General features: G+C 40.5%; 1 protein-coding gene across 1 annotated transcript; it reads left to right on the plus strand.

Annotated features, from left to right (window-relative positions):
* Positions 1–201: 201 nt before the first annotated feature.
* Positions 202–10,170, plus strand: LOC148012679 (Late embryogenesis abundant protein, group 2). The gene is made up of 2 exons (XM_087669064.1): positions 202–1,276; positions 9,687–10,170. Exons 1-2 carry the CDS (start codon positions 347–349, stop codon positions 9,693–9,695), a joined length of 939 nt encoding a protein of 312 aa, XP_087525190.1. The 5' UTR covers positions 202–346; the 3' UTR covers positions 9,696–10,170.
* The last annotated feature ends 2,583 nt before the right edge of the window (positions 10,171–12,753 follow it).

Raw genomic sequence — 12,753 nt, forward strand, 5'->3', positions numbered from 1 at the left:
TGACACACATGGCATAACATGATTGGTGGTTGGATCTGGGGCACGAGACACGTTGCACAGTACGATTGGTCCATAGTTAAGAACGTGGCATAACACGATTTGCCCCTGGATCTACAGCTCTAGTATCTACCCTCGGCCGGAGTAAAAAGGACATGACTACCTAATCATTTTGTTCTAAATTCAAATCTGAATTAAAAGTTATCTTCTTCCCCCCCCTCTCTCTCTCTCTCTCCCACACGCACACACACACACACACACACACACACTCTCTCTCTCTCTCTCCCTCTCTCTCTGTGTCTCGTTAGTTCAGTTGCTCAGTCGTCAGTCAAGTTCCAAGTCATCCACCATGGCCGAAGGCGAGGAAGTGCAGGACCGAGGCCTTTTTTTTGGAAATAATAAAGACGAAGAAGAAGGAAGCGAGAAGAAGCAGGGCTTCTTCGGCAAAGTCAAGGATTTCATCCAAGACACCATTGGCTTCGGTAAGCCCACTGCCAAAATCTCTGGTTTCCACCTCCCCAGCATCAGCCTCGAGAAAGCCGACGTGGTTGTCGATGTCCTGGTCTCAAACCCCAACCCTATCCCCATCCCGCTCGTCGACATCAACTACCTCATCGAGAGTGATGGCCGCAAGCTTATCTCCGGTACTATCCCGGATGCTGGCACCATCCATGCCCATGGATCTGAGACAATCAAAATTCCCCTGACATTGATCTACCAGGACATCAAGGACACATATGATGACATCCATCCGGGCGAGATCATCCCGTACAGAGTCAAAGTGGACCTGATTGCTGATGTCCCTGTGTTTGGAAAGCTCACCCTGCCTTTGGAAAAGACCGGGGAGATTCCTATTCCTTATAAGCCCGACGTAGATGTGGACAAGGTGGAGTTCGAGCATCTGTCGCTTGAAGAGACCTCTGCTTCCCTGCATCTTAAGGTGGAGAACAAAAACAAATTTGATCTGGGAATCAATGCCCTGGATTATGCATTCACATTGGGGGATGCAACGATTGCAAATGCAAGCTTGAGCAAGTCTGCAAACATTGAGAGATGTGGCGTTGGAACTGTTGAGATACCAATCACATTTCGCCCAAAAGATCTAGGCTCTGCAGTGTGGGATATTATCAGGGGCAGAGGAGCTTCCTACTCAATGGCTGGAAAACTAGAAATTGACACACCCTTTGGGCCCATGCACCTGCCATTTTCTAAAGAAGGGGGTAAAACCATCCTCAAGAAGAAGGCTGGCGCCAGGGGGTTAGATGATGAGGGAGATGAGGTCAGTCTTGTCAGAGTTTCTGTTCAATAGTTTTGGTTTTGCTTTGCTTGAATACATGTCTGTCCTGCTTGTCAAACTTCTATTTGTATGCTGTGACTTTTAATGTCGGGTTTTGTTGAAAGGTTCATGCTGTCAAACACATTATTCTTTGTTTCTTTTATTGTGATTTACAGTGGGGCACCTCTCCATTTGTTGTATGAAGTTACATTAGGCAGAGGAACATGAGATATTAACTTGTTTGGGGTTACAAATTAGGTTGATGACCCACACGGAGGTCTACAATTGTAACTTTTTTGGGTATCTAAACCATGATATACTGTGCAATTACAAACTGTCCATACCTCACATTATTAGTGAGCAAAAGAGCACAACTTTAAATCTTTGGCCCTGCTGAAAATGTCATACTGATTTAGGAAAATAGTATGAGAAAGACACTGCAAAACAGCACAAACATGATCACAAGCCCACAGTCTGTGCATCATTGCATCCAATTTTTGGAAGCAGGAAAGCCTCTTTGAGGGTCTGTTAGCTAGTAATAGGCTAACGAGGTATTTATCTTTGTTGCAATAACTTGTAGATTCCAACTACTTGAAGCTTTGGAAGATGAAGCAGTTTTCCTTATTTGCACATCATGTTGTTTCCCCTGGACCCCCAACAATGTTAATGGTTACAGTCATCTCTTGGTTGTGAGCCCCACATTGAATAAAGTGAGGAACATTAGGAGCTTTGTTGAGTTGTCATTTTTGTTGATTTTGGCTCACCCATGTTATTTGGGCCTTGGACACATTTTGTGCCAATTTTTGGCCACTTTGTTGTGTGCACCTTATTTAGGACAGCCTATCAATTGGGTGACTTCTGTTTTCAGACATTTTGCATCCGTCCAGTTTTCACACTCCCATTTGCTTTATTTTGTTCTTTAGATTTCAGTCCCTCCGTTCACATGTTCTTACTTCTGCTCACATTTCAGTGTACTTTATCTTTCAATAATACAAGATAAAGAAATGTTGCAAGGGGTGCTAGTTGTTTGGGCCAATTAGGTGTTGGCTGTCCGAGGTTAATTGGTAATTGTTAAAGTATAGATTTCAGATTTGTGAATTTTATTGCTTGCTATAAATTTTGTTAAATCATGTCATATAGCACCCCATCTAAGAAGGAAAGCTGGTTTCATCCAAGGAGTTTGCTATTCAATGTTATGCAAGTGGAAGAGGTATTGGTGCAGTCTTACTTCAGAATCATAGTATTACAGCCTTTGAAAGTTGCAAGTTAAGTTTGAAAAGAAGATTAAAATGAATGTGTACAATCTAGAAATGCTAGCCATACTTCATGCTATCAAGAAGGGACATCATTATCTCTATGGTAGCCGCTTTAGCGTTAAAAAGCGATCATAGAGTTCCCAAATATTTCCTTTACTTAACAAATCTTACTCCAAAGCAAAGATGGTTGGCTACTACACAAAGCTGTAATTTTGATGTATCACATACAAGATGCAAAGAAATATGGTTGCGGAACCCCTTTTAGGAATGTGGACACGCACCATCTCGTCTATCATGGAGTTGCATAGTAATTGGATTGAGGGGTGACAAGAGGCTTATCTTTTGGATCAGAAATATTCTCATATATTTTAGAAATTGTAGCAAGGTCTTCTTGAAGATAATGCTTACTATCAATTGAAGAATGGTCTCATATGGCTACATGGCAAGGTGCTTATACCCCATTTATTATCCTTCAAGTAAAATATAATGGAAGAAATGCACTCTTCGCCTTTGGTTGGATGTTTAGGTGTTTTTAAGGCCTATGACAAAATTTTCTAAAAGCTTCTATTGAAGGGGATTATGGAGGGATGTGAAGGATTTTATTTTCAAATGTCTTCCATGTCAACAAAATGCTTTTGGTTGGATGTTTAGGTGTTTTTAAGACTTATGACAAATTTCCTAAAAGTTTCTAGTGAAGAGGATTATGGAGGGATGTGAACGATTTTGTTTCGAAATGTTTTCCATATCAACAAAATAGGGACAACACCCAAAAGTGGTGGATTACTTCAGCCATTGGCTATTCTTAAAGGCAAGTGGACTCATATCACCATGAGTTAAATTATGGGCTTGCTTACTACCAAGAGGGGTTGAAGTAGCATTTATGTGGTGTGGGGTAGACTTATAAAAGCAGCCCACTTCATCCCAACAAAAACTCAATACAAAGGCTTCCAAGTTGCAAGCCAATTTATAGATCATCTCTTAAAGTTGCACGGCTTACCTTAAGTCATGGTTCATGATAGGTATTTCAAGATTATGAGTAATTTTTGGCAAGGAGTAGTCAGCTCTATGGCTACCAAGCCTGCTCCTTCAATTGCCTATCATCCTCAAATTGATGGTTAATTTGAGAGGGTTAACAAGTGATTGGAGACATACTTGAGGTATTATTGCATGATGCTCAATATATTCATGGGATTTATGGCTTCACGTGGTTCAAATTGCATACAATAATACTACTCATATTTGTATTGGAGTCTTTTCTTTTGAGGCAATGCATGGATATAAGGTTTCCCTTCCAATGAAAAGATCAATCCTCATGGATAGGAAGAATTGGAAAGGATGTAGGCTCTTCCTCAACAATGTAAGATTAACTTTGAGAAAGCTCAAGATCAAATAAACTTTACCATGGTTCATATAAATGACCATAGTGGACTAGTGAATTGGTATATTGTTTGGAGCTTTTTTCCACAAGGATTTACAATGTCTTCCATGTGAGTCAATTAAAGTTCTTTGTTGGTTTCCATGTTGAGTATTGGGAAGAACTTCCACCTGTAGATAAAGAAGGTCTAGTTCAACACAAAATCAATACAAAACAAAGCTTGGAGGGTATCATTGGACTATGTGAAAAGAAGCTTAGGTTGTGTTCCATCATGCAATATTTAATCAAATGGAAAGAATTACCTTCGGAAGAAGCTTTCTGGAGGTTGCCAACTATCATTGAAGAATTTTCATATCTTCAAGATGACCTTTTGGTTGAAAAGCACTCAAGTTAGAAACTCTATTTTACTACAGCTTTCTCTTTGTTAGTTCTTTGTTTCGAGTTGTTGTGAATTTTGAATATATGACACGAGTTTAGCAACTTACATGTGGTAGCAAGATTGTCAACTCATGTGTGAGTTTGTGCATGCTTGTTATGGCTGGGCACATTACCTTTTATTTAGGTATTATTTTAGTGATTTATGTGTGGCATTGGTGGCATTTTATGCTAGTTGACCAACATTTAATATTGGCCTATCCACAGGATACCTAGCTCTGGTAGACTTCCGCAAAGTAGGTTCACTCCCAGGTGCTTTCAAGACATCCCTGGTCTTCTTTACTCCAGGTGTAACAATAGAAGGAATACCCAACTCATCATCAATGCTCTGTTCTGAGCCACTGGATTCACCATCCGTATAAGAGTGACCTGCATTCACATCAAACATGGGTTGATCTATCTTCTCTTTTTCTTTTCGTGATACCTGCATACCACTATCTGCATTGCTTTGAGAAGATTCTCCTAATCTCAATCTGCCTGTCCATGGCGAAGAATGTGAACCACTGCTAGAGGACGCTCCAGGTCCACTAATATCTTGTGACTGCTGCTGTGAATTCTGTATAACATTACCATTTTGTGCATCTACATTATCAATTATATTTATTGGTTTATACCAGTTACTTATCTCATCAAAAACATTTCTGCTCACTGTAAACTTACGAGTAGAAGGGTTATAGCATCTATACCCTTTTTGCTGCAGAGAGTAACCAATAAAGATGCACTTCTCAGCTTTTGGATCCAACTTGGATCTCAACTCATCTGGCACATGAACATAGGCAATGCAACAAAAAATATTTAAATGAGAAATATCTGGTTTCCTATCAGTATACCTCTCCTCTGGAGTCATTCCATGTATTGCTGCAGTGGGAGTCTTGTTCATTATGTAGACTGTTGTAGCAACTACTTTAGCCCAGTAAAAATCTGACAAGTCTTTTTCATTGAGCATGGCACGAGATACCTCTCCAATATGCCTGTTTTTCCTTTCTGCAATTCCATTTTGTTGTGGGGTATGACTGCATGAATATTGTTGCTTTATGCCATGCTCCTGCAGGAACCTTGTAGACTCATTTGAGAGGTACTCTCCCCCTCCATCTGACCTTAGGTATTTTATTTGCAGGTCTGTTTCTTTTTCAACCATAGTTTTAAGAGTTTTGAAATACCCAAAAACTTCACTTTTCTTTTTCATAAAATACACCTAAACTTTTCTGCTATAGTCATCAATAAAAGTGACAAAATAATGACAGCCTCCAAGAAATGCAGCTTTAGTAATCCACATATCAGAGTGGATTAATTCCAATGGCTTCTTACTCTCTTGAACATGTCTAGGAAATGGTTTCCTTGCCTGTTTTCCAAATTGACAAGCTTCACATATCTTATGCATTTCTAGAACCTTGAATTTAGGCAATCCTGCAACAATATTTTGGGCTTGTATTGATTTAAGTCGCTGCACATTAACATGACCAATGCGTTTATGCCAGATATCAATATCTGCAACTACATCGGTCGCATGTGCAAACATTGCTGCACTCAATTTAGGCATGTCTTCTTCTAACGTAAACATTCTACCTTTCTTATTTCCTTTTGCTATCAAGTGACCTTTATTTTTCATATCCTCAACAAAGCATTCATGAGAATTAAATCTGACTTGCAAGCCCTCCTTAACCATTTGATCAACAGAAACCAGATTCTTGGTGATATTCGGGACATGAAATACATCCGACATGTATTTTTTTTTTCCATCCTGCATAGACAAATGAATTTTTCCAATCTGCACAATAGGATGTGCAGTATCATCACGAGTCTCCACAAATCTTGGTTTTTTCATTTTTCTTATATCCTGCATCCATTTTGCATGACCTGTCATGTGATTTGATGCACCTGAGTCAACATACTACACATCGTTGCTTTCTTCTACACTTGTCACAGAATTGGTCATGTACTGTACCATAAACAAATGCTTATTTCTGTCATCACCCTGTGTACTAGAAGATGTATAATTTCCTTGTTGCAATTTTTCATTCATGATGTCATTCTGCTTTTTATAGCAATCTTTAGCTATATGATCCATTTTACCATAGTAGTAGCATTTAATATTGCTGTTTGCATTTTGGCCTCTTTGCCATCCACCATGACCTCTTTGGCTCCCCTTGTCTCTAGAGTTACCACGTGCTCCTCCATAGGACTGGTTTTCTTGAGTTTGCTGTATATTCTGATTTCTACCACGGCCTCCAGATCGGCCTTTTCTACCTCTTCCAGCATTTGAGTAGAAGACAACTTCTTTTGAAGTTCCTCCTGAAGAAGATGCACCACCATTTCTCTGCTCCTCAGAAAATTAGAAGAGCAATCAACTCCTCAAAATCAGGAAATCTTTCACGGACGGAAATGGATGTTCGGAACTGTGCATAATCCTTTCCTAGACCATTCAAGGTCACAGAAACTAAATCATATTCTTCCACTGGTGACCCAATGGAAGCAAGTGCATTTGCAATTTTCTTTACCTTCATGTGGTAGTCATTGATGCTCATATTTTCTCTTTGTACATTGTGCAACTCTTGCTTGAGTTGCATTTTCTTGGCTTGTGTATTTGTGCTATACATTTTTGACAGTTTCTGGCTCTCTCATGCCATGCTTTAAATGCCTGCATTTGCTGTTGATTGGGAACATCAGGAAGAACTGGTTATTCTTCATTTCCTGCAACGAATTTCCAATATTATTTTCCCATAAGAAAATTCGTCATTCTAAACTTCCATGCTTGGAAGTTGTTATTGCCAAGCTTTTCAGTGACAATCTGTGAAAGAGAATCAAACGCCATTACAGAACACTTCAAGAAATTCTGTCACTGCAAAGAACACAGCTTCAGCCTCACAAGGGCAAATCTGCAAAACTGATGAAAGTGGTATTTGACCACACAGTCACTTCCTAGTGACGATTTTGCATCAACAGGCAACAAGGATGATTCTATAACTCCCAATGTCTTTGCACACAGGTATACGATGCAATTTCTACAGTAACTTTTTACCGACCTGTAGAACAGTGGTCGCACAGCATAAAACATGGCATTTTCTTGAGTGCATGCAGAAAACTTCCGTCTCCAAAATAGGCTCCGAAATGGCCTCAAATAAAAAAAAACAGAGCAACCAAGGGTTAAAGCTCTTTTCCGTAGCATATACTGCCCTCTTGCTACACCGCGAAGGGCGTCTCAATCTGAGACAATGCACTCTTGCACTTCCCGATTGTGCTATCTGCAGAGACTTGCTCTTAAAACAGAAAAATGAAAGCAACACTGGTCCTCTTACCAGAACACCGCGAACTTGGTTTACTTTCTTGAGCTCCTTACTACGAATAAGGCTCTGATACCATGTCAAGATTGTGGGAGAGAAGGAAGGAGTCTCACTTGTAGCTTTCTTGCTTGCACAATGGGGGAATACACACAAAGGTGGAGGTTGAAAACAGTTTTCCTCTTCTTAGTTGTGTAAGCCAAAAAGAACTCAAGTACATAGAAATAGAAGAACCCTAAATATAGGTCTCAAACCAAACTCAACTAACGAAGGTGGCATACTAACTGAGCCACGAACTAGAGTAGATAAGGATAGCTGTCATCTAGCTATTATTTATGGGCGGTGTACCAACCGCATTTGCAACTGACAAGTCGGTGACATAAATGCACAACGGTCACCCTGGCATATCACGAGTGGAGCTCGATATCTCAACAACGACAACACCATGCATGGACTTATGGCGTGATACATTGCCATTAAAAAGTTTCTTGTTGCCCTGTTTGTAGGTTCACCATCTACCACAAACTACACTTCATTTTGTGTCCCAGAAGCCTACATTGCCTTGCACCACTTAGATGCCAATACATCTGCACTCTTTTAAGTCTCTGAAGCATCATGACTATTAATGAAGTATACATCCCCATGAGAACATGCGACAACACCATGCATGGACCTATGGCGTGTGTCACTCTATCCATCTCCTATCAAGGTCACTCCATTTCTTGCCCATTGATTGCGAATATTTATTGTTGCAATCTCTATGGCTACTTTGTCCTTCTGAAGCAATGTAGTCCTAATAGTTTCTGATGAAGGGGGCTTAAGTACATGTTGAGGATGATGAAGATTCGAGAGATGTCAATGCTGCCATCTATATAAAAGTGACAAATAATTAGTAAAGTACAATGAAATTGCAGAAATTTGCAATCAAAATTTCAACATGCATGTGTTTGCTAAAAATGCTTGAACTTTGGTGCTACTTCAGCTTGCATTCCCTTTCCGAAAATGTCTGGAATTTTGGGGCATTTTCAACTCCCAAATTTGGGGCAATGGCTAATTCAAAATGCCCCAACCTTGGGGGCTCTTTCAGATCCTAGGATCCAAATGCCCCAAATTTGGGGACATTGCAGCCCAATTTGTGCCCCAATCCTTGTTGAGAGAGCCCCATATTTTGGGGCAACAAGTGATCCAAAATTTGTGACATATGGGAGCGATTTGGGGCAATCAATAAGGGGACATTTAGGGTCCCAAATTGCTCCATATGTGCAAAATTTGTCCATAATGCCCCAACATTGATACAATTTACACAAAATTCTTAACATTTAAATAAATCGAAAGCCATGTGCATGGTTAGTAGACACCTTGGAATTTAGAAAAGTTGAAATTGATTGTTAATGAGGTGCGAAGTCACGTGTGAACCTCCCACTCCGCACCAGCTCGTGATAGCGCATAGGGCTTGGCAATGAGATGAGAGGAAGGCTCAAGCGAGTGCGCACGAGAGAGAGAGAGAGAGAGAGAGAGAGAGAGAGAGAGAGAGAGAGAGAGACGTGGGCAGCTTGTAGGCGATGGCCAACTTGAAGCATGCTGGCGGCAACGTTGAGAGTGGATACGTGGACAGGGAAATCGCGGGTGATGGGCGAACGACAGGCGGGAGATGCAACAGATTGCAGGCAACATTCCACTGCCATTCTGGCATGTAGATGGTTTGTAGCAGAAAAAACTTAATCCAAGTGATGAAGAGAGTGCTCTTGCCAAGTACTGCCAACAAACCCCTGTATTTCTCATACATCCAAGAGATAATTGCAGCTTTAACACAAGCACACAGCTTACTCAGGATCTAAAAAGCCCATAGGTGGTAAGTTTTGGTTTGGTTATGACATTTTTGTTAAGTGCTTATGGTGAACATTTTTTTCCTGGTCTGTTTATGCAACGTTTGTTAATTATCTAAGGGTAATAGGTTGAGCTGAATCTCTATGTGTGCATAGCTTAAAAAACTGTTTCTGGTATGCCCGATTTAAACATGGTGTTTTGAATACAGGAGGTTTGGAACTGATTATGTCGCTTGATTGCAGGATGAATGAAGCAGACTGCAGTAGATTTTGACATCACAGAAGGCAATGAACATAGACTCTTTGGCTTATTATCACTTTGACATGACCCTGCATTTTCTTAGTATGGGTTAAAAGCATATGTACACTGTACCTTGCAGTGCAAAGGACATGACCCTGCATTTTCTTAGTATGGGTTAAAAGCATAAGTATACTGTACCGCGCAGTGCAAAAGACCTGTATACACTTGGAAGTTCATCTGATCTTCAGCACTTTTAAAACCTTGGCATCATGTGGGCTGCATTTAAGGTCTGTGTTTCAAATCATTTGTCTTTCATATGACTCAGTTCGGAAACAATCATCAATGTCAGCTCATTTGCTGTCTATGTATGTAGTTTTGCTTATCTTCATTCTTCTTGGGGCAAGCATCTGTGCATTGAATCATCAGGAACTCTTTACTCAATCCAGATTTAACAATATATCAAACAGACTGCTTGTTGACCTAGTTTTAAACAGCAGAATGGTGGTTTTGTGTCTTGAATAAATAGTTTCTACTGAAGATAGCCAGTCTCAAGCTTCTCTTGATTCTTGGCTTCGTATCATATTTCTGTGTGCCTAGATGAACTCATGCACTGAGGTGTAGTTGCATATTAGCTTTGATGTGGCATGGATTTCAAAATGCAAGCACAAACTCAACTTTATTGACATCTAGGGATGGAGAAGTAGACACTAAGGAAAGGGTTGTTAACAAATTTTGCTTGGCTGCCTTGTGGTGGTTTAACTCTTTTTTTGGCTAGAGCTTTGTTCTCTACAAGAGGTGCTTTTTGTTTGGGTACCTTGTGGAGGTTTAACTCGTTCTGAACTTGTGTGAGCTTTTTGGAGGCTTCTAGTGCCCTCCTTTTTCTGTAAGAGCTGTTTTGTCTAGAAGGATTGTTTTGTATAAGAGATGTTATTAGTTTGCCTACCTCTAGAGATTTTAACTCATTTGAACTTGTGTGAGCATTTTGGAGGCTTCTATTGCTCTCCTTGTTTACATATCTGATTGCTTGGCTCTGCTATCTTTTGACCCCCCCTCAACCACAAAAAAAAAACACTTCTACGGTGCAAGCTCAAGGTCAAGTATAAAACATTGAATGCCATGTGGAGTTACTTTTTGTGCACAGTGGCATAGAAACCATTTCCTTTCAAACCTTGGTAAATTACAATGTAGAACATAGTGAAATAGCTAAGATAGGTTTTGTGGTGGTTGTAATGGAAATTTAAAGACTGGACAAAATGCATGCGCTAGCTTGGTGCAACGTACTTGGAAATTAAAGGATATTAGTTGCAACCAATTTACATGACGCAGTGAGGTTTTTGTCTTGCTAAGACATGGACCCACATATGAACTTTGAGCTAACACCTTATGGTAATGGATCTTGGTTGCAATAGCTTGTATTCTGAAGGATTTTGACTCCACCTCTCAACAAAGTGCTTTCTTGGCTCACTGAGTTTTACCAGCCATAATTCATTGGGAAGGTTATTTGTCTCTTTAACTGATTGCATCACATTGTAGGATTTACAAACAATCACATCGTAGCTGTAATGAAGAGGAGAAGATCGTATTGGATTCCAATCCTACATTCATCGCACTGGATACTCGATTTCTTGGATATTTGGTACACTATGGCATTGAAAGGAAGATTGAAGCACTTGAAGCTATCTTGGTTCTCATCCTATTGCATGTCTTTTGGGCAACGCCTTGGTTGCTTTGGCACGGAGGCATGTGAGGAGAATGATGCTGAGAATACACTTTGCAGTGTGATGAGGGGTCAAAGGAATCATTCAGAGATGATTTCTTCAGAAGTTCAATGGTTACGTCCAATAAATCATCATCGCATCTCTTCTTCTTTACACTTCAGACGGCACCGTCCTTGCAGGGTGACTTCGACTATCTATCACGGTAACACAAACTGATCATACCAAACGATTAATCCCAGAAATGGCGAACAAGACAGACTTACTGGATGTGAAGATGAGTCTGTGGATCGCTACCGAGATGTCTGTCGATTACGAACTGTCGATCCAGAAGAAATAGAGCAAGGATGGGGCAAATACGATGAGGGAATCACATATGAGCAAGATAACAACGAGAGCACTCCCTAGCAATGTGTGCAAGGGCAATGCCATACAGCACACGACGAAGCTTGAGCGAAACAGCTGGGGGATGATGAATGAGGCTAGAGCTCCTGCTCTGGAAAAGAAGCATGAAGCTCCCTGGAATTGTCTGTCTATGCACCACGGCCTCACTTGTATAATGTATCCCTGGCTCCGAGATGGATGCCTTGGACCGCATCGGTGTTGGTCCCTTCGAAAAGGCCAGCAACAGGCATACAGCCCTTGGGTTTTCACCATGGATGACTGTCTCCGACTACGAACCTCAGCTAGCAAGTTTCTAGGAGCTTATTCACAAACCATGGCGTTGCCACGTCCATCTAGGAACCATTTGCCATAGCCCCAACTCCTGCACACAAAAGGGCCGCCACTTCTTCATCCACCACTTCCTACCAAACATGGCAATGCATCTTACCATCATGCAAGTTGATGAATACCTATAGATAATGAATACTTTGTTGATGGAGACTCCTACACCCCTCTTCTTGCTTCTTAACATCTGTCTATTCTATCGGTGCCAACATCTAGTGTTTGTGCCCTTTTCGACTCTTCTACATTTATTTTCTAGCTCTGTCTGCTTAGAAACTAGATTTCCAATGCATTTACCCGATGATAAGGCAACCATAGTCAAGATCTTGCCCATCCTCTTTGTCATAACATGTATCTTTGATATCTAATGACAAGGTAATCATTTCCTTGTCATTAGATATCTTTGAAATCTAATGATGACAAGCGAATATATCTAGTGATGACAAGGAAATGATAAATGAATCAGGATCTATGCATAGCAACTCCTCTTTGATCACATCCACCTCTTGTATACAGGAATGCCATGCAGGTGTATATGTTGATTCAACTTCCAACACTAATGTGTGAAACGTTTTCACAACTCCAAGGCTTGTAACCCACTTACTATTGGTCATTTCCCATTATGGAA

The sequence above is a fragment of the Lygodium microphyllum genome, chromosome 27, assembly GCF_053477565.2.
Source record: "Lygodium microphyllum isolate KBCC chromosome 27, Lygodium_microphyllum_v1.1.10, whole genome shotgun sequence".
NCBI classification, from domain to species: Eukaryota; Viridiplantae; Streptophyta; class Polypodiopsida; order Schizaeales; family Lygodiaceae; genus Lygodium; species Lygodium microphyllum.

Excerpts from the sequence above, each read along its gene's own strand:
- LOC148012679 (XM_087669064.1), top strand. The coding sequence starts at position 347 with ATGGCCGAAGGCGAGGAAGTGCAGGACCGAGGCCTTTTTTTTGGAAAT.